General features: G+C 34.7%; 1 protein-coding gene and 1 pseudogene across 1 annotated transcript; one reads left to right on the forward strand and one right to left on the reverse strand.

The window, feature by feature from the left end:
- Positions 1-8,703: 8,703 nt before the first annotated feature.
- LOC133702197 (putative disease resistance RPP13-like protein 1) lies at positions 8,704-13,740 on the forward strand. Its single transcript, XM_062126464.1, has 2 exons — positions 8,704-12,590; positions 13,233-13,740. Exon 1 carries the CDS (start codon positions 8,854-8,856, stop codon positions 12,553-12,555), a length of 3,702 nt encoding a protein of 1,233 aa, XP_061982448.1. The 5' UTR covers positions 8,704-8,853; the 3' UTR covers positions 12,556-12,590; positions 13,233-13,740.
- Positions 13,741-14,582: 842 nt separating this feature from the next.
- LOC133702012 (protein LNK2-like) overlaps positions 14,583-23,699 on the reverse strand; it is a 34,723-nt pseudogene continuing 25,606 nt past the window's right edge.

Consider the following 23,699-nt stretch of genomic DNA (forward strand, 5'->3'; position numbering starts at 1 on the left):
CCATAGTTCATAACAAGGAAGCATCCGCGTTTTGGAATCAAAATTCAGAAGCAAGTGAAAGTGGCCGATGTCACTCAAGAGAGCAGGCACTTAATGATTTTGCCCTGTTTATCTAAAGTTGTGCAAGTTCTCTGCATTGATGATTCCTGTGAATTTGTACAGATCTTGTTTTCTTTCTATTTGTCCTTGAATAAACTTATTGCACTTGTTGAACAATCTTTGTCTCTCTCTCTCTCAGTTAAATCTAGCAAAATTTTTCAGGTATGTTGTGACACTCATTTATTCTTGGATGTGTGTATTTAGCTCTCCTTTTCGGATTTTACCTTTTCAATTTCTTTTGTGCTTTTGTATTCAAGAGTCGAAGTTCAAGCAGGCAATTTACATAAATCAATGTAAAGCTGATCAGGAAATAGTTTACGGCAAATTTCAGAAAGATGGAAAGCTATGTAAGGTTGTGGCGACCTTCATATCCCTGGGTGAGAGTATAGGAAACAGTACAGGTGTGATGCCAGTATTACTGGTTTTTTTTTTGGTTTTGCTGAGAAAACTACAAATCCTAAATGCAAAGAGGAATAAAACATAAACTTGCAATGTAGTTTAGTTTAACAAGGAGTTTGCATAAATAAGCAGCGCAATATACGAAATTTTGCTAGATTTAGGCACTAGAGAGAGAGATGTCTCCACTAGTGTGGAAGACAAATGTAAAGGAAAACAAGATTTGCACCCAAAGAAGGTGATTATGAACAAATTCACTGGAACCAACAATAAAGAAAGCTTGCATAGCTTTTGTTAATCATGGAAAGATTAAATTTCCTTTTCTAATTAAATGAAAATCTCTACTAAATATTATGCTATTTGAGTTTTCACCTCATGACTGCTTGCTGCACTGCACTCATGGATGCTGCACCAGGGTAAAGCTACAAATGCCAACGCTGATGAAGAGTTACAAGAAATTGGTAGAGCAATAGTGAGGATTGTCTGATGTTCATCTATAAAAGCAGCAGATAAATAATTGTAGCTGAAGAAAAGAATGGTATGCGAGAGCAATTTCATAGAAATGAAACTGCTTGTATTGGACGTGAAACTGCTTGCCTACAATATTTGTGTTTTGATCTTCTAGCCTTTTGGTGTTCTATGGCTTTGTTGCTGCCTTTTAGTCTTTTGGTGTTCGACGGTGCTGCTGCTTTTTGGCTCTTGATTTAATAGAAATGCTGTCCCCCCATCCCTTGTATCGTTTGGGTTTTGGCATCGTTGGTTCCTGCCGTTGTCTGTTCTCCGGTGGTCGAAGCTGACAGCAATCCTCCGACTCTGTTATCGCAGTCAGATGCTTCCTCTGTTTTATCCTGGCATTAAAATTACAGCCTACCCTCAAATATAATAAGTTGATTTTGCAAATTTTGTTCCAAGAGAGTAGAAATTTAAAGAAAAATGTACGTTCTCATTCGTCACCTTCCTTGCAAATTCAATAAGTACCTCATAATTGGTTTATATATGAAATATTTTTTGTTATTCAATAAGTGAATCTTCGATCTGAAGAGAAACTATTTTTAGTGAATAATGTAAAGAAGAAACTAAATTTTGTTTAATTTACAATAAGTTTATATAGCTTGAAAGTGAAGCTCATCTTCTATTTAGTTTTCTTAAATATATAATTTAAAATTAAATTACTTTTAAAATAATTTTGAGTATATCTTACATGTTTAAACATTAACTTTGTTGGATGAATTCCAAACCAATAATTTGAAACTAAATGTCTGCATTTTTTTATTGTAAAAAAAACTTGAAAAAAATTCTAACAAAAAAAATGTTTTCTTAGAAAAAATATATGACTAAAAAACGTTTTAAAAACTCATGGACTAAAATGAACATTATTGAAAAGCTATTTTTTTCAACATGGGCCGGTTATTACATAAGCAGGTATGTGTATGGGTCTAGGGTGATAGGTATGGGTCCAGTAGTAGCAAATTATGTTTTAATGGTAAGATATGAGATAGGCTCATTCACCTCTTTACCGGTCTATATTTTTTAATAAATATTTTTTAAAAATTGATAAAATGGATTGTAATATTTGTAATGGATAATGACAGTTCAAAAAATTAAAATCAAATTATAATTTTGAAAATTTTAGTATTTAAAATAAAATAATTCATAAGTGATGACTAAATTAGTAACCCAATAAAAAATAACATGTCTGTTTGAGCAACAAAATCATATATTATTATAAATATTATAACACAACTTGGTATACTGTTATTTTCACTCGCACTTTTCTTTTCAAGTACAAAATTATACTAAAAACTAATCAATAAGGTTTATAGTCGGTTGCTTCCATATTTATATAAATATTGAAGCATTTTTTTATTGCTATTTTTTTTCTTTCAATTTTCTTTTTTTCCTCTTCCGTTTTTTTGCTTTCATATTTCTATAAATAGTGGACCTGAATAAGTATGAATTTTTTATATCAAAATCTAACAACTCCAAACAATTTTGATATCAAGAACAAACCAACATCAAATTAGAACAAATTGTTCATAACCGAGAAAAGTAAAGCCCAGAACAAAGAAGAAAATATGAAAAAACGTTATTACGTTAATTCCCTGATGTGCTCCAGTTTCCGATTGCTTCCATCAATGGTTTTCTTGTGTTTCACAAAAGAGGATACTATCTCGGGTAACTTGGTGTCCATACTCCATAAGCCCAACTATTATTCTTGAAGAAAAGTCCCATTATCGAGAGAACCCATGGAGGATCAAAATGATATCGAGAGAGAGAGAGAGAGAGAGATTGTAGGTGCATTGTTTTGAAGAAGTATACCTTCTTTACCTGTTTTTTACCCTTTTTTGTGCATGTAATTCGTATATACAAGCATTCAGATTGCTTTGATTTTTTTGTCAAGAAAGTATTATGTAAACTAGATTCATTATTTCTAATTTGTAAAAGAATATATGATTTTATTTAAATACATTAAAAAATTAATTTCTTCATTTCTCTTAATTTTTAAGAAAATCTTTCTTCTCTTATAATTATAGTTATTGTTTTTTTAAATCTAAAATCAATGTCATGGTTAAATAGAATGGTATGTTATCCTTATTTTTATTAAATCAAAGACAAAACCGAGTAAAATGGAGTCCACTCAGCCCAGAGCATAACAAGGACCGAGAGAGAGAGGGCTTTAGCGAGTTGTGTGTTCTGTATATTTCTCAAGTGGAGGACTAAAAGCCATCCACTTGATTAATGGTAAACACTTCAGGGCTTCAGGGCTCCTTTCCCGCCCTTTTCCTCGCTGGATCCTTGATATCTTCAAGCGGTGCAAGCGCCCTGTTCGAGGATTGAGCATAAAAGACTAAAAAGAGTTAAAGAAATACTAAAAGCCATAAAGTGAAGTTTTTATAATTTTAATAGCAATGGTCATCAGCTCATTTATAATTCATAATTTATTTATCAATGAATTAAAAGTAATAAAAGAAAAGGAGAGAAGAAATAAAGTGAAGTCTTCTTCTGCATTATTAGCACATCACGTGAAAAGAAAGACTGGCATTTAATAAAGCAAGGACAAACCATGTTACTCCATTTTCCTCTCACTTTTTCAACCGATGGGGTGTGTTGGCAAATAAAGCAAGGACAGACCGAGTTGACGCGCTCCCTAACTCCATTTTCCTGGCCCGCGCAATTCACGCATACACAAACACATCCGGAACAATATTCATAAAATTAATTAACATCCCGTAAAAATATACTTTAATTTAGAAAAGATTTTAAAATGTTATTTTTTTAATTTAATAGAAACAAAGTTTTATATTAAATTGGTTCAACTAAGCAGGTTAAATTTATAATTCGAGTTATGAAATTATAATGTATAGTTTCCAAATAACCAAATATGGTGAAGTTTTTCCATTCAAAACCCTTTTTTTTATGATGTAATTTCTAGGAAAATAAATCAAAGACAAACAGAGTAAAATTTCAAAAAAAAAAGAGAGAGATGGAATATCCCACCAATATTTAACCCACTTAAATTGAGTTCAAATCATAAGAGCATCTACGGGTGTGTTAAATGAAAAGTTAAAAATTAAAAAAATATTATTTTAACTCTTTCATGTTTATTTTACATGCTTCAAAAAAGTATTAAATAAAATATCAAAATATCTTTTTTTCCTTATAAATACTATTTCTATATATATATATATATATATATATATATATATATATATAAACAATACTAAAAAAGTGAGGCCACAACAAAATAAATTAATTAAATATAGCCATATAAAAAAAAACACCAAACTCATTAAAAAAACCACTTATTTCTCTCACTTCAATACAATTAGTTTTTCAAATAGTTTTTTCCATTAAAAAATATATAATAAAAATATATATATTTATATTATTTAAAATACTATTTTATCAATTTAGCTATTCAAAACACTGTTATTAAACATGGGCGGTAACATAAAATTTACTATTTGAGATGTAGAGAAAATTTGGTCAAAAGTTAGTGTGTGTGTAAGTGTGCATGTGTGTGCTCGGGGAAGAAGAAAAAGGGACAAAAAAGAAAGAGAAAAAACTATTATTTACATGTAAGAGAGATAGAATTGTAAAGGAAACATAAAATCTTAAGGGAAGATCTTGAGGGAACATTAACCAAGCATGTGTTTTTGAGTGTGGTTGTGGTTGTTTTTCAAAGTATTTTTCACTAAGAAAAATATGTCAATAATGTTTTTTTATTTTTTAAAAATCATTTTTTAGATCAGTACATCAAAATGATTTGAAAACATCAAAAACATATTAATTCAAAGCAAAAAAAAATTCAATTTTTTTAAAAAACGCTTTTGAAACGCAATGCCAAACAAATGTGCATTAAATGGAAGGAATAAAAATCAAGTGAAAGAGAGTAAAAAAATAGAAAAAAAATTCAGTTAAGATTAAAGAAGAGGAGGAGTTGAAAGCTTAAGCTGGGAAGTGTTTAGAGTTTAATTAGTTACTTGACAATGCATTCTAAAGACTTTTGATCTGAATTTTAATAGCTTAAAGTTCTTAATTGATTGCATTTTTGAAATTAAAAAGTTAGGGTTCTTGAATAAATTTGGGGGAAAAAAATTATTGTAATTTGCCATAGGAAATAATGTAAAAATTAGAGTAAAGTGATTAAATTATTGCAATTGAAGTAAAATTTTTGATAATTAAATAGAGCTAGTGGCCGGTCAATGATGGGAGATTTTAGGAGATTTAACTGTGAATAAATATTGTGAATTGATGAATAATGTAGTAAATAGAACTATTTTTTGAATAACTCCTTAAAACTTTTTAAATTTCATGGAGCACTTGTATTGATTCTTGAGATTGTGTGAAATATTACTACCATGAAAATCAAAAAAGGAATCAATGTTTAGACGAGGAATATCATTGAATTGTTGATCCCTATTAGATTTTGGTATGTAATAGAGTCATGGGATGTTAAAAATTCTTGAGAGATGTTAAATTGGTGGCTAAAATCCATAGAATACTCTATTTTTTAGAAATATAGTTTACTATGAAATTTAGTTGATAAAAAGAAAAGTAGGATTAAACAATATCCTTGACAGTGAAATAAGGAAAAGTAGGAACCCTGTAATATCTAGGTAATTTCTATGCTCTTTAAATTAGGCCTACAGATTAACCTCGTAACACATTAAAATTATTAAAAATATTAAAAATCAATAATTTAATATATTTTTAAATAAAAATATATTTTTAAAAAACATACATTACAGCTATTCTCTCAAACAAACAATTCTATTCCATCTTAAAACCTAAGCTATTAGAATAATCAAGTTAAGTCATTAAATTTACAATTATGATGTGGAAGTTGGGTAACTCATTAAAAAATATATTATATTAAAATAAAAAATTTAAAAAAATATTGATTAAAATGTGAAGTAAAAAGAAAGATTGCATATATAATAAAAGTTATTCCAATCAAACCCACTTTTTCGACGATGGGATCTCTTGGCAAATAAAGCAAGTAAAATTAATAAAATGTGGGACCTAACTCCAATCTCCTAGCACCCGCAGCCCACGCATACACAAGCCCGTACTTTATCAATGAATGAAAAGTGATAAAAGAAGAAGAAGAGAGAAGAAATAAAGTGAAGTGTTCTTCCGCATTATTAGCGCATCACGTGAAAAGAAAGACTATATTGCGCATATAATAAAAGTTATTCCAATCAAACTCCCTTTTTCAGCCGATGGGATCTCTTGTCAAATAAAGCAAGGACAGACCGAGTAAGATGTGGGACCTAACTCCACTTTCCTCGCACGCGCAGTTCACGCATGCACAAACACATTCAGAATAGTATTCAATTTTTTTTAATTAAAAAACACTTATTCATTACTAAATCGAGATAATTTTATTAAAAAATAAAAAATAATCAAATTTAATTTATTAAATTTACAATTCTGATTACAAAACCAAAATAATCTTATAAAAAATAGATAAAAATAAATTATAAAGTGTAATATTTATTTAATTATGTTAAGCTCAAAACATTAAATGATATAATTTGTAAAAAAAATATTAAAAAAATAATATAAAAATAAGTTAAGTTAACCCGATTTAACCCGTTAAATATTATTATTGGACAATAAAGCTTAAATAACCTAATAAAAAAATTAAAACAAATTATGAATCTTAATTCTCAATGAAACATAGTATTAAATAATATAATTTTTAAAAATATCATTTAAAAATAAATATAAATCTTCTAAATTAACTTATTATACCTGTTATTTAGTTATAAAATAAAAATAATTCAATAACAAAATTAAATTTAATATCGAATCAATTTAGTGGAAAATAGGTTGATGTCAGAGGGACAGAGAGACTTCAACCACCCATCAAATTATTCCTATTGACTTTTGTGAAGTTTGTCACTTTCCTTCGCTCTCTCTCTTTGCACCGCAAGGCGCAAACACTTGGACACGGTAAAAACCAAGCACGGTTTTGCTGTCAAAAGTACTATACCATATTTAACAGTATCTTTTTTTTATGAAGGGTAGTATGTTGGTTGTCTATGTATTTTTTTAAAAAAGCACGTATATATTCATCTAAAACTATTGATATTTAAAAATTACATTATTCTTTTAATGATTCCTTCCACCATTCTTTTAGAATTAAGCAAATATTATGCAAAGCATCAAGTTTTGTGTAATTGTTTTTAATACAAGAGAGATTAATAATTTTAAAATGTTTAATGAGTTACTTAAAATATTGAAAGTAATGTACGCTAACTAATTTATAATTGGATGATTTACTCGTGCTTCATTATACTACGAGTAAAATGTTTTTAAAAAATAAAAAATTATTTAAATTGTTAATGTTTTAATTTATTCTATATAAAAAAATTAATCATATGGTGATTTATTTGATATGACTTGATTGAATTTGCAGTTTCAAAAATAATTTTAATAACCAGTAAAAATATAGTTTAACTTAAAAAAAATTTAAGATGATATGTATTTTTTTAATATTAAGATAATAATAAATTAGATTGATTTTGGTCAACCCGAGTTAACTTGTTAAATTCATGACCCAAGTTATGAGACTATGATAATTCTATAGAAAATAAATTATGAAGTCTAATTCTCAACCAACCAAATATTAAAGGATAAAATTAAAATAAATAAAGCATGTGAAGATTGATTCGACGTGACTCAATTGATTTTACTTGTTCAGAAGCAACTCGAACAAACTATAAAAATATAGTTTGACTTAGAAAATTTTTCAAAATGATACCTTTTTTTTTAATACGAAGATAACAAAGTAATAGATTGAATTGGGTTAACTAAAGTTAACTTCTCAAATTTTTTATTCGGGTTATGAGATTATAAAGTCTAATTCCTAAGCAACCAGATATTAAATGACATAATTGAAAAAAAAATCAATTAAAAAAATGATTTAAAAATATGAACTGAGTTAACCTGTCAAGCTTACAATCTAGGTTATAAGATAGAGATATTCACATGGATAAAAAATAGAAATAAATTATGAAGTTCAATCTTAGTTAGCCAAATGTTGAAGGATAAGATTAAAAAAAGAAATCAATTTAAAAAAAAACATAAAAATAACTTAAATCAATCTACCAAACTTATAACTCGTCATGAGATCGAGATAATTTTATAAAAAAATATAAAACAATAACCTAATTTAACTCGTTAAATATGTGACTCTAATTACGAGATTGAAATAACCTCTTAAAGAGTAAATAAAAATAAATTAAAAAGTGCAATCCCCAGTTGACAATGTCAAATCCAACGTGAACAATGCAATTTTTAAAAATTTGAATTAAAAAATAACACAAAAAATATTTAGGTTAACCCGAGTCAACTTGTTAAGTATTATTCTTAGATTACAAGGTTAGGATAATCTAATAAAAATAAATCAAAACAAATCATTTTTAATGAAATATAATATTAAATAATAAAATTAAAAGAAATTAATTCAAAATTTTTTTGGTCAATTCGCTTTATTTGCTGAGCCTGCGAGTTAATTGCATAAAATATAATAATATAAAGTATAATTTATGATTTATTTATTTAATTTATCAATGAAAAGTGATAGAAGGAAGAAGATAAAAGAAATATTTATTTTAATATATTTTAAATAAAAAACAATCAGAAACAACCGTGACCACTTAAATGGATTCCTAAGCATAACAAGTTAAGAGTTAAAGAGCCGAGAGAGAAAAAGCTTTCGCCAGTTCTTTACGCAAATTCTTTCCCCTTCTGTCACCTGAACAAAATCCCCTCTTTTTCTTCTTCTTCTTCTTCTTCTTCTTGTTTGTTTACTCTTCCTTCGTTACTTTGCAAAGAGGAGAAACCATGGCCGGGGCTTTAGTAGGGGGAGCTTTTCTTTCTTCTTTCCTTAATGTTTTGTTCGACAGGATGGCCTCTCCCCAGGTGGTTGCCTTCTTCAGAGGCCACAAAGTCAACGATTGGCTGCTAACGAGGTTGGAGACAGCAATGACATCTCTCAGTGTGGTGCTTGACGATGCTGAGGAGAAGCAGATAACAAACAGAGCTGTGCGGGATTGGCTGGACCTGCTTAAAGACGCTGTCTATAAAGCCGACGACTTCTTGGATGAGATTGCTTATGAAGCTCTACGGCAGGAGGTGGAAGCTGAAGATCAAACCTTCACAGGTCAGACGCAGAGGCTTCTTTCTTTCATTAACCCACTTGAAATATTGGGCTCGAGAGAGATCGAAGAAAAATTAGAAGTCCTCTTGCAGGATCTAGATCCCTTAGTTGAACGACTGCATGCCCTTGGTTTGATCAACCCCAATGTAGAAAGACCATCATCGCCTAAAAGACCAACAACTTCTCTGGTGGATGAATCTAGTGTTTATGGTAGAGATGATGACAGGGAAGCAATACTGAAGTTGCTTCAACCAGACGATGCCAGTGGAGAAAACCCAGGTGTGGTTCCCGTACGGGGAATGGGCGGGGTTGGTAAAACCACGCTTGCTCAGCTTGTATACAATAGCAGCGAAGTACAAGAGTGGTTCGACCTCAAAGCCTGGGTTTGTGTTTCAGACGATTTCAGTGTTTTGAGGTTAACCAAGGGGATCTTTGAGGCGTTCGGTTCAAAGCCTGATCCTGATTCTGATAGTCTGAATAATCTCCAGCTTCAGTTGAAGGACAGATTGGAGGGAAAGAGATTCTTGCTTGTTTTAGATGACGTTTGGAATGAAGATTATGCTGAGTGGGACAAGTTGTTTACCCCCCTGAAATACGGAGCACAGGGGATGAGTAAGATTCTTGTCACAACTCGCAATGAAAGTGTAGCATCGGTCATGAGAACTGTTACAACTCATCATCTAAAAGAATTGACGGAAGACAACTGCTTGCTCGTGTTCACCAAACATGCATTTCGTGTTGAAAATCCCAATGATTATGAAGAGTTGCTACAGATTGGAAGAGAAATAGCGAAAAAGTGTAAAGGCCTTCCTCTAGCTGCAAAAACACTCGGAGGTCTGCTACGCACCAAAAGAGATGTTGAGGAGTGGGAGAAGATATTGGAAAGCAATCTATGGGATTTACCCAAAGGCAATATCCTCCCAGCCTTGAGATTAAGTTATCATTATCTCCCGCCACATCTGAAGCAGTGTTTTGCTTATTGTGCCATATTTCCAAAAGACTATTTATTTGAAAAGGATGAATTAGTGCTCCTGTGGATGGCAGAGGGCTTCTTAGTCCGCTCCGTAGATGATGAGATGGAAAGAGCAGGTGCTGAGTGCTTTGATGATCTCTTGTCAAGGTCGTTTTTCCAGCAATCAAGCTCATTATTTGTGATGCACGATCTCATGCATGACTTGGCTACCCATGTGTCCGGTCAATTTTGCTTCAGCTCCAGTTTGAGGGAAAATAATTCTTCCAAGGCCACCAGAAGGACTCGACATTTATCACTCGCAGTAGATACGGAAGACACGGATGGTGAAGATACCGAAGATGGAGATACGGAAGGTGTTTTTTCAAGCACAATATTAGAAAACATCCGTGAAGCCCAACATCTACGCACATTCCGAACTTCTCTACACAATCTGATGTGTCCTCCCGAATTTGATAAGATCTTTCAGTCAACACATTGTCGCCTACGAGTGATATCGTTGTCTAATTGTGCCGGTGCAGCTAAGATGCTTTGTTCAATTAGCAAGTTGAAGCATTTGCGGTATTTGGATCTTTCCTGGTCAGATTTAGTAACGTTGCCTGAAGAAGTGAGTGCTCTTCTCAATTTGCAAACGTTGATTTTGCAAGGTTGCTCCGAACTTGCTAGTCTACCTTATCTTGGAAATTTGAAGCATTTACGACATCTGAATCTTGAAGGAACAAGAATCGAAAGGTTGCCTGAATCTCTGGAAAGGTTAATCAACTTGCGGTATCTTAACATCTCAGACACGCCTTTGAAAGAGATGCCACCACATATAGGTAAACTTGCAAAGCTCCAAACGTTGACTGACTTTCTCGTGGGAAGACAGAGTGAGACTAGCATTAAAGAATTGGGAAAGCTACGACATCTACGGGGAGAACTTCATATTGGGAACCTTCAAAATGTGGTGGATGCACGGGATGCAGCTGAGGCAAATTTGAAAGGTAGAAAGCACCTTGATAAGCTGAGGTTTACATGGGATGGTGACACTCATGACCCGCAACACGTAACAAGCACACTTGAAAAATTAGAGCCAAATAAAAAGGTGAAGGATCTTCAGATTGATGGTTATGGAGGTGCAAGGTTTCCGGAGTGGGTAGGAGAGTCCTCTTTCTCAAATATAGTGTCTTTGAGGCTCGTTAGTTGTAAAAACTGCACCTCCTTACCACCGCTCGGGCAATTAGCTTCTTTGAAGCGTCTCTCAATTGAAGCATTCGATAGAGTTGAGACTGTGAGCTCTGAGTTCTATGGGAATTGTACAGCTATGAAGAAGCCATTTGAATCCCTCCAAACATTATCTTTTAGAAGGATGCCAGAGTGGCGGGAGTGGATTTCAGACGAAGGCAGCCGGGAAGCCTTCCCTCTTCTAGAGGAGCTTTTAATCCAAGAATGCCCGAACCTTGCAAAGGCCCTACCTGGTCACAACCTTCCACGTGTAACAGAACTTAGAATTGAAGGATGTAGGCAGCTCGCGACTCCACTTCCTAGGTTTCCTAGGTTGCACTCTCTCTATGTTTCTGGATCCAACTCCCTAGAGTCCCTACCCGAGGAAATTGATCAAATGGGTTGTTCACCCTCTGATTTAAGGATTAAAATCAACGGCTGCGCTTCTCTCAAATGCGTCGCCCTGGACTTGCTCCCCAAGTTAAATACTCTTTCTATCCATGACTGTCCAAATCTGGAATCACTATGTGCCCATGAAAGACCTCTCAATGATCTCACCTCTCTCCATTCTTTGGAAATCGCGGGGTGCCCTAAATTAGTTTCATTTCCCAAAGGAGGGTTACCTGCTCCAGTCTTGACACGACTTGATTTATATCGTTGCAAAAACTTGAAGCAGTTGCCTGAGAGTATGCCTTCCCTCCTCCCATCCCTTAACCGTTTGGGAATATTTTATTGTTCAGAAGTTGAGTTGTGTCCAGAAGGGGGTTTTCCCTCCACATTACAATCACTTTGGATTTGGAAGTGCAACAAACTCATTGCAGGCCGCATGCAATGGGGCTTGCAAACGCTCCCTTCTCTTTCACACCTCGACATTGGTGTGGACGAAAATGTTGAATCCTTCCCTGAAGAGATGCTGCTGCCCTCAAGTCTTACATCTCTTAAAATCGATTCCCTAAAACACCTGAAATCTCTTGACTACAAGGGGCTTCAACACCTCACCTCCCTTAAACAATTGATTATACGTAACTGCCCTCTGATTGAGTCAATGCCAGAAGAAGGGTTGCCCTCCTCCCTTTCTTATCTTGGAATTTACAGTTGTCCTATGCTGGGTGAAAGTTGTGAAAGGGAGAAAGGTAAAGATTGGCCCAAGATTTCTCACATTCCTTGCATATATATTTTCCCCCCAACATCAGCGGAGCAAAGAAGTAGTTAAAAGGAGGTTTTCTTTCAATCGTCCAACATATTGAGGTATTGCTACTAAATAGTTTATTTTCTTTTCAGTAATCAAAGGCAATTTCAGTTAAAATTTGGATGAATGAAATACAGATATTGTCCATTTTGTCTGTTTTTATTTGTTGCATGTTGAAATACAGATATTTTCTTCCTATTGTCTCTCATTCATCTTCATATATAATAATAATCATTCTATTGCAATATCTTTTTTGCTATAATTAATGCTACTATCAAATGCGGCAAATAAACATCACATGCTTCAGATTTTGAACTGCCAGCGCCACCCTTAAAAGACAACGGGCCTAGCAGAGCTGAAAAGGATTAAAAAATATTTAAGTAATCTGCAACAGCTTTTTCATTGTTGACGCGGCAAAATCAAAATTCAAAATTTAAGTAATCAAAAGGATTAAAATCTCCATTCTCTCCTTTTCTCTTTCTCTAATCTATTCCCCTTCTCCAAAAATTCAAAATCCAAAAACTTTTGATTTATCTATTTTGGAATAGATATAAAAAGAAGAGATAATATAAAATTCATCCGCGTATTGGAATCACAATTCAGAATCAAGTGAAAGTGGCCAATGTCACTCAAGAGAAAGGATTAAAGCACAGACAGTCATCAGCTTGAGAACTCACAGCAAAGAGTTCATTGTTTTGCAGTAGATACGTAGCTATATTAACAACAATACTTCCAGCATGCACAAATGCGACTTCTTGATGGTTACGCTGCTAAAGACATTTACAAATCCCCATCAATACTCGTGTTTATTCCTCGTGATGATCCAGTGAGCTGACAATAAAAGAAAACCTCGGCATTACAAGTAAATCGATCGTCACTGCAAGCATAATGCAAGCATGGAAGAGATTCGGGTAGGAATTACCCTTGTCTTCATTGAGAGGCTTTAACCTCCCTAGCTCCTTCATCAGCAGGCCCATTGTTTGATGCATCCTCTGAAGCGTCTAAGCAAGGATTGCTTACAACAAAAAATCGAGTTTCAGATCAAAACAGCTTATGGTTTTGGCTGGAAGTATCCTATTTAGACATAGATGAGCCGATTAGAAGATGATTTGAGTTCTTAAATTTTCTTGCTTAAAATGTAATGTAACATGAATCTGCAGATGATCAGTAAATTAGAAGGGAAATTTAATTTTGCCCTGTTTATCTAAAGTTGTGCAAGTTCTCTGCATTGATGATTTCAGTGAATCTGTACAGATCTTGTTTTCCTTTTATTTGTCCTTGAATAAACTTATTGCACTTGTTTAACATTCTTTGTCTCTCTCTCTTAGTTAAATCTAGCAAAATTTATCAGGTATGTTGTGCCACTCATTTAGACTTGGATGTGTGTTTAGCTCTCCTTTTCGGATTAAGGTGATTATGCACAAATTCACTGGAATCAACATTGCAGAAAACTTGCATAGATTTTGTTAATATTGGAAAAATTAAATTTCCTTTTCTAATTAAATGAAAATCTCTACTAAATATTATGCTATTTGAATTGTCACCTCATGACTACTTGCTGCACTGCACTCATGAATGCTGCACCAGGGTAAAGCTACAAATGTCAGTTTAATATCTGCCTCTACCTAGCTCGGCCTCCAATACCAAAGCTTCTCTCCTGCAAATGTCAGTTTAATATCTGCCTCTACCTAGGTTGGCCTATATACAATACCAAAGCTTCTCTCAACTAAATCAAGACATGATGACAAGCACTCACAATCATAACAGAACCAGTGGAAGCGAACTACTACATATTTGATCAACAAGGTCAAATTCAGTCAAGTTTTTAAGGAAATCCAGTGAAGGAGGAACCTAAAATTTTCTGTTTAGATTTTCTTCTACTTCTAAGAACAAGCGCGGCCTTAATTGAATTGTTTCAGTCACTATTCCTCCATTGTAAATAGAGGATACCGCTTTCAATATTTATTTCTAGAATGAGAATGGAAAACAGAAAATGGTGATGGCATTAAAAGATCCTAATTTAACATTTTCATAGAGCAAAAATGTTAAAAAACAGAGAGGATAGATTAAATTTGAAAACAGAAGCATGAGAAATGCATTGCCTTAACCAACCTTCTTTGACTGCTGGTTTCCTCTTTTGCAGCAACTTGTTCGTCCCTGCTACTATTGTTTGTACTGCCAGTATCACTAGCATAATGCCTTTGCATTGCACTTTGAGCCAGCCGGAACAAGCTATCCCGAATACAAAGTCTAATTCTGACATCCAACTGTTGAAAAACATTGGTTTGGAATCGTAACCAAGCACAAATTATTTAGCAGGGAAAGAATGCAATAGTACGTGAAGCATACCTTTGAAATAATATCTTGAAGCCTGTAGAGTACTGTGTCCTCCATTGAATAATCATTAACCGCCAGAGAGACTGTATTGGAATCGTCTTGCTCAATAGGTGAGTTTGGGTCAAATGAAGCAAGTGTACTTAGATCCTCTACTTCAAGGTCAGCTCCTTCAACATGCTGAATTTGATTTTCTTGGGAACACTTTTGATGAACAAGCTGCTGCTGCTGTTTCTGAATGGCAAGCATCGCCTGAATTTGTTGCCGCCTCCTTAATTTTTCAGTCTTTTCCTGAGGTGTCATTCTCTGGGGTTTCACTGGACAGTCAGCTAACTTGTTTATAGGATTTGCATTGCCTGAAACTTCATAACCAGAAATTTTAGGTCGATGATTAAATGACTAGAAATTTTGTTGGAAAGTCAGAAAACTTTAACAGGATTCACATTACCTGAAGAAACTTCATAACCAGAAGCTAAAGGTTGATGCTTAAAATCCCCAGACTGAATGTGGGACAACCCAGGCATAGAATATGGATTTGTAATACTTCCGTATGCAGAAGGGGCCACAAATGGATTGGAAATCTGCTGGTGCTGGTACTGCAACTGCTCGGAACCCTGTAGCTGCTTCTGTTGGCTGAGAATTGAAGGGGGAGAAGATTGCATAATTTGGGGTGCTAAATGATTCTTAAGTTGACAGGCTGGGATTCCAGAAGAAGTCCAGTTTCCATAAAAATCTTGGTATGATTTCAGTTCACCTTTTTCTTCCAGTTTTTCCCGACCTTTCAAGATCTTCTTTTGCCTGTAAGTCTGATCAACGTTTTAACCATCTAGACCTGCAGGGGAGAGTGACTAAGGCACAGTTAGTATTTTAATTCAGTACATGGTTTGTAAGGATAAATTCAATGTTATTTATTTTTTTAACTGTAACTTACGATCTAAAGGGCTTCTATTGTTCAGAATATATTGAGGTATTAGCTAATCTATGCCAAGCAAACAGAATTTGCATGTCCCTGGGAAGAGTGGATGTCACGCTAGAAATATAAGTAACTGATGCCTCCTGAATTTTCACATGTTATTCCTTTCTCCTTCCTACTAACAGAAAACCACACAATGGCTTTACTTTAGGCAATCGATATCATGGTTAAGTCATGGATTTGACATCCAGGATAACTTAATTGATGCATTATTGAAGTGATGACTAAATAATGTAAATCCATATTCACCCAACATCCAAGTTTATTCTCATTCCAAAAAATAAAACTAAAATAATAGCAAGAAATATGAAGAGACGAAGAGGAATTTAAATAATATAATTTCTCTTTTCTGTCGCCATTTTCCATTCCAGAGAAGTACTCAAGAAGTCTTAATAAATTCAAGTGTAAGGTAACTTTTACCCTTCCCAGCTCTAATTAGGTTTCGCTGTCCCTCCAATCTAATTTAAGATCTAATATGAGGAAAGCACACTGTATTAGTGAAAGGATCACAATATCAAGATTTTCCAACTTCAATTCACTGATATAACTTTTCTTGAATCCTGGACAGAAGAACTTAGAACATCAAAAGATCATAGCAGGATTCTAAAAAACAAAGATTGTATTTGGTCCTTATTGAGTCTAAAAGTTATCCTGGATGAAAAGGGTAAAAATCAGTAACATGTCTGGTTCAGTATCAAGATTTTGAAAATATCAAAAGGAAGAAAAAAAAAAGGTACCTTGTTTGCTAATTCATTTGGAAAAGCACCATTTTCCTCTGTCAGTTGAGAGTTAGCCGCCGTGTTCTTTCCCACAACAGCCAAATCTGTCTGCAAAAGCACAAAAAATAAATAAAATAAATGCTAAGCTTCTCTCAGCTCCTGCACTTGAGCATGGGGCATTAATAAGTGAACTCATTACTGAAAATTGAGTCGCTATACCTGCTCCTTCAGTATAGGCTTGTTTTTACCTTCTTCATATTCTAAATGATCAAGGCTTGCCTGAGTATTCTGCAGACCATGAGATGCAGGGTCGTTCATTTTTCCATAGCCAAGGGCAAACAGCTGGTCCTCTTCTCTCGAAGCCACAGATATTGGAAAGGGCTTTACCGGGCTGTTAGTTGTATATTTTGAAGAAGACCATAGCTCATCAGCATTACCAAGATTTACATTGCCAAAAATTGGGTCATCATTGCTGCAAAATCACCACTTGTGAGGATATTGAGGTTATTACTGTTCTCCAACAAAATCAAGATAAAATATAAGAACATTAGTGAAGAACAGAAATGCAGGAAAGCCCTTCCACAATTGAACAAGCTCACCAATTCCTTACAAATCCAGTGCTGCTATATTACATTCTTTCTGCCATTTATACTTGTAATCGAGGATATTGTGCTGCTAAAAACTGGCATCCTTCAGGTTCTTTTCCCAATTAACAAAATTAAGCTAAGGATCAAAAACCATAAATTTTCATTTAACTAGTCATTTTTTGTTAGTGTTGCTTTTAGCAGACAGCACTTATTTGGAAAAGGATATAGATCCAAAACAGAAGAAACTACATTTATTAAAAGAGTCTGGTTGTTTTTCCATCACAACAACACTCCTGTACTACATGATTTTTTTCTTCTGAAATGAAAATAGACAGTGAGCATAATTATTTTGTTCGCGAAACTTTCACTTCACATTCAGTAATAAGAAATTGTTCAAATTATCAGAATAATGAGATATACAAGCTTCCATATCAGGGTGCTGCTGACCATCTTTCATTTAGGTGCAGAAAGTAAGAAATGGTAACTGTGCTTTACCTAAAAATTCGATCAAGATCATCAAAGCTTCCAATGCTAGCCCAGCCATAATCAACAAAATCACCTTGCTCTTTACCTTCATGAGGATTTTGAAAAATCTCAGTGTCCTTATCAAGATGATCTGTCTCCGCGTTTTTTTTAAAAAAGAATTAGAATGACAGTAGCATGTAAGATACTATGCTATTGAATTGAAATCTCATCACCTGCTGATGAATCGAGTTTGGTAATCTCAGTTAGATTGTTAGAGATTGAAGTTTCCAAAGAATCCTGCTCAGTTTTGGCAGCATTACGTGAGGACAAGTTAGGCCATCGGTCCATGTCAAGCCCTAAGGAAGAAGTTCCTTCACTTGTGTCAACATTCGAAATGCTCTCCAGCTTTCTGCCATCGGTATCAACTTTAGCCCCAGGTGCCTTCTGCTCACTAGATTTAATGGTGCTAGCTTCTTCACTCGATTCCTGTTTCTTGCAATAATCTTCACTTGCCTCTGGATATGGCACGATATGGTCATCACTATCTTCAGCCTCACCCCATTTTATGTTCGTAAGCTGAAAAGATAGTGAGTAAGCATCATCACTGAATGGGGGATACATGAGAAGAATGAAACAGTCACAAGTTAATCTCTGGGATACAAAATATTTAATTGAGTCATTATTTGGTATTATTTGACACCAAGATCACAACCAAACTTCACCAATAAGTGTGTCACCGGAGAAAGAAACTTAGGTGCCCTAATACCATAAATAAAACCTATTCAATAAAAATTAGACAATATTTTATAGCTGGACATCTATAACCAAAGTAAAAGACCCAAAACTCTGAATCCTGAATATGTGAATCAAAGGTATCTCTAACTGATGCACCATCAGCAGTCTCCTATTTTGACTTGTGATTAATGACCTAGCAGTTCACTTCAACAACATTATTGAAAGGTCCCTGGTGAACATAAGTTTGAATTTCAGACCCGGCAAGAAGAAGTATATTTTCCAGTAGGCATGCATATCACCTTTTTATCAATATCCATGGAAGACAAACCAAGCAATATCAAGTTTTTTTCTGCTGGATATCCAATAAAAAATACCTCAAAGTGTGAACATCTTTAAGAAGGAGGATATCACATTGCACCCCATCAACTGATCCACAAATAAATATGCATCTTTCCATCAGTTCCAAGCTACTTTGTAAGGAAAAGGGAGGGAAGTGCCTTCAAAGATACCTTCTTCTTAGCTTCTTTAGATATGAATCCACACGACTTTCGTAATCACCAATCACTATGCGTAGCTTCTCTTATCATCACAAGCTCCATCTCTTTCCACATCCTAACTTCATTCGCTGAACTCTTCCTTCAGTTCCCAAGAAAAATTATATTCTTCCCTCCTCCAGCCCTTTCCCTGCATAATTTCCACCAGCTTCATAGCTATATGGCCCGTGAAAACGACTCCCAAATTAAAACACTTGAGAAGCTGTAATAGTTTTCTTATTATTTCTTCACTCTATGTCAGTGTGCCACATTCAAATACTACTGATCGATTCTTCCTCGTCACAACCACTCACTTTCCCCTAAATCCCATACCACAACCACTCCTTAATCTTCAACTAAATCAATATCTCTCATCACTTATGAAAACTCCATCTAATTTCCAAATGAATCACACCATTTGAACACTTTGCCAATTCCTAATTCCTTCAAAATTTTCATCCATTAAAAAAAAAACTGCAAGTCATGCTTTTTCACTTTAACACAGTTCTCCTTATAATCAATCTTCCAATATAACCATACTCTTGCCTCTAAATCTGGCACGCAAAGCTTCTATATAACCTTCCAACGTTACTTCTTGCCGCCCAACAAGGGCGGCGGCATGCATGGGCTAGGGTGGGCTCTAGCCCAGATCAAGATTTTATCAATATTTTTATACTAGTTTTATGTAAAGAAAATTTACGTGGAGCCTTCTAATATAATGCTTTAACTTGGATTAAAATTTCAGAATTTTTGGAGAAATTCAGAAATTTGATAAAAAAAATCACAATTTGACCAATTTTACATTATTGAATGTAATTTTCAATCTGACCATCAGATTGAGCTGAAATTTTACGAGGGATCTTAAAATATATTGACTAAAATCTGGTTTAAATTTTATAATGAACAGAGTTTGGTAGTGCTAACAAAAAAACACATCAAATAAAAGCAAAACGACTCATTAAGGGTAAAATTGTTATTTGCCATTAAAAAATAAAACAAATCAGTTCTTCCTTCCTTTATATGTTGCCGACTGGGCAGAAGCAGAATAGAAAAAAAAAGGCGCGAGAGAAAAAGAGAAAAGTAAGCGGAAAACATAAAAAAAATCCTAGAAAAAAAGATAAGAAAAGTGAGAAAATAACCTTGTAAACTTACAAAGTCTAACTTATAAAATACTAATCTAAGGAAGAATCAAGTGAAGGAATGAGGAATTGAGAGAGAAAAAAAATTTAATTACTTTGTTTTTCAGTTGACATGAGATTGTTTTTTTATCCCGGTTGAGGGGTTGTTACAATATCGATTCAAATTCGATTATAGATGAATTATATTCCACAAAACATCGAAGGATGCAACTTTAATAGTGAGTTTATTTTTACTTTCACTTTAATTTTATATATTTTTAAATTTATTTTTTAATATTTTAGATAGTATATTTGAATTAAAACTTTACTGTTAATTTTAAAAATTTATGTACATGAGTTAATAATTTATCTTAAAAAAATTATATATTTATTTAATAGCTCATAACAGTAAAAAAAAAAAAAAAAAAAGCTGGCTCTCCACCCTTGCCTCCCAAACTCCTCAGAGTCCTCAAAGAGGGACATAAATTGGTTAAGCCAACATTTGTCATTCTTCTATTTTCACGCTGGCATTCTGTTACAAATACTAACTGAAAGAGCGGATAAAAGAACAACTTCCAATTATCAAGCAATAGCCAACACGTGGCAAGATTCTCAGCTAAATAAAAGAAACACCAACATTTAAAGTTTAAACGATGTGTCTAGGTGGTAATTGAAACGGTGTGTTTTGTGACACAATACCCCTACAATCGTCTAACAGCCATGCGGTGCATTTAGTAGGATTCAAACATCTCTGCATCCTCGCCTCCTCCCCTTGATGATTCTTTTGACCCTGCAAGTTCTGTGACAATCTCTCTCTCTTAATTAAATCTAGCAAAATTTATTCTTTCCAACTTTATTTGTTTTGACTGAAAAATAATCTTTTATTTTTGTACTTCACAGGCATGTCGTGGCAAAAGTCTTAAGACTCTTGGTGATTAGCGGATGATGGTGTCATTAAGACTCTTGGTGTGCACCCTCATCCTTTCTGCTTATAGTTTAGTCCATTTGCAGCTTCAATGGCTACTATCAGTTGCTTTGGAACCTGATATCTCTAGTCTCATTATGGTACAGACAAGCTCAGGATGATCAATCCTTGAGAATCCACATCCAACCAGAAATAAACCGAATTTCGAGCATAAATGACTCGAACTCGCTGGAATGCTTTGGCACCTCCTTCAATCCTAGTTTGGGAAACAGAAACACTATCACCATTAGTTTTCACCGAGGAAGACAGCACCCCCATTCTCTCCTGCTGTGCTGATGATGGGGCATGAGAGATAGTCCAAAGGATTTGCCTCCCTCCTGCCGCAAGCAATTAGAATGGTTATCACCAGACCTATAAGGATCAGTTTTTCTTTTCGGACTGAAAAATACATGAAGAGAGAAGTCACCATATGTGTACCTAGCCGCAAAGACAGCTGTTTCAGTGCTGGGGAAAACTCCAGGCTCTAATAAATCTGTTGTGTGTGGTCCCGCACATGTGATGGTGGGACCACCATATTAATTAGTAAGAGACAGCAAGGCAAGGCTGTCTCTTTGAATTAATAGAGGAGCTGCCACTGTAGAGGCAGTGGCAAAAACGGGAGAAAAACAAGAGAAAAAAGAAGAAGAGGCAGCAGAGCAGCCTGTGTTCGTTCTTCGATTTCCAGCTCGTTCACCGTTGGATCGGGCTGAGATTTTGACAGCAGCTTCTAGACACATTCCTCTTCATTCTGGACGGTTGGATCGAAGATTGGTGGTGTGAAAGCTGGCCGTTTTGACAGAAAACGGGGCTGTCAGTTTTGTGAGTTTTTCTCAAATAATTCTCCTTTAATCTTGTTGTAATCCGAGAATAAGTAGTTCTTGATGATATATATGTTGTATCCCTTAGTTGAATCTGAGGAAGAACAGTTGTGAACCCATTATTTGTGATAGTGGAAGTTTTTAGGTGGACTCTGGTCCCGTGGTTTTTCCCGCATCGGGTTTTCCACGTAAAAATCTTGGTGTTAATTTGTGTGATTATTTGCATTATATTTGATCATTGTTTGAATCTGTTTTTTACTGCACAAAGAGGGAAAAAGGATTGGGACTTGTGAATTGTGAATGTATTCCGCTTAATTGATCCGGTTAGTTGTCCCGAGTTTTCCCAACAAAATCTTTGGCAGATCGTTCTGTGGCGAACGAGGGCGGTGTTATACTGCAAACTCAAAAGCAATTTGTGACACAGATTACTCAAATTTATGCCACAAGTGTCAAAGATTGCAGAAAGTATAAAAGAGATAAAAAGGGTAGAGATGAAGACAAGAATGAAGAGAATGGTACAGCTGCAGTTGTATCTGATGGTGATGTTGCCATTGTGTGTGATGATGGTTGTGTTAATCTTGCATGTCAAGATACCACCTGGGTTGCAGATTCAGCAGCTTCTTACCATGTTACACCCCGACGTGATTTTTACACATCCTACACTGCTGGTGACTTTGGTCAAGTTAGGATGGGAAATCAAGGGATGGCTAGTGTTGTGGGCATTGGAGATATTTGGTTGGAAACCAATACTGGGTGCAAGTTGCTACTCAAAGATGTTAGGCATGTGCCTGATATGCGCCTACATTTGATCTCTACTGGTACTCTTGATGAAGAAGGCTATCACAGTTACTTTGGAGATGGTAAATGGAAGCTCTCCAGAAATTCCTTAATTGTTGCTAAAGGGAAGAAGATGGGTCTCTACATGTCACAAGCCAAGGTGATCAAAGGGGAGGTAAATGCAATTGAAGATTGCTCTACTGATTTATGGCATAAGCGGCTTGGACATTTGAGTGAGAAAGGCCTTGGAATCCTTGCCAAGAAGAATTACCTTCCTTTAAAAGGTATGAACTTGAACACATGTACTCATTGTTTAGTTGGTAAACAACATAGAGTTGCATTTCAAAGATCATCTTCACATAGAAGGTCACATGTTCTTGATTTAGTTCATACTGATGTTTGCTCAATGATTGATAAGTCTCTTGGAGGTGCATTGTACTTTGTTAGTTTTATTGATGATCACTCCAGGAAGATTTGGGCTATTTGTTTGAAATCCAAAGATCAGGTGCTTGATGTCTTTAAAGATTTCCATGCCAGAGTTGAAAGAGAAACTGGTAGAAAGCTGAAATGTGTTCGAGCAGATAATGGTGGTGAATACAGGGGTCCTTTTGAGAAGTACTGCAGGGAACATGGCATCAAGTTAGAGAAGACAGTTCCTAAGACTCCACAACAGAATGGAGTGGCTGAGAGAATGAACAGAACAATTGTTGAAAGAATTAGATGTATGCGCTCTCATGCAAAGCTGCCTAAGTCCTTTTGGGGTGAGGCAATGAAGACTGCAGTTGCCATGATCAACCTTTCTCCATCAGTTCCTCTTGAGTTTGATGTTCCAGATAGAGTTTGGAAAGGAAAGGATGTTTCCTATGCACACTTGAGAGTGTTTGGATGTAGAGCATTTGTACATGTTCCAAGGGATGAAAGGTCTAAGCTTGATAGCAAGACAAAACAGTGTATTTTCTTGGGCTCTGAAGATGATGAATTTGGTTATAGGTTATGGGATCCAAAGGAGAAGAAAATTGTGAGAAGCAGAGATGTTATCTTCTTTGAAGATCAAACCATTGAAGACTTTGAACTGAAGGAGAAAACAGAGTCTACTACTTTTATTCCATCTAATTCAAATCCAGCACCTACTCCACAGTTATCTT

Source organism: Populus nigra, chromosome 8 (assembly GCF_951802175.1).
Source record: "Populus nigra chromosome 8, ddPopNigr1.1, whole genome shotgun sequence".
Lineage (NCBI taxonomy): Eukaryota > Viridiplantae > Streptophyta > Magnoliopsida > Malpighiales > Salicaceae > Populus > Populus nigra.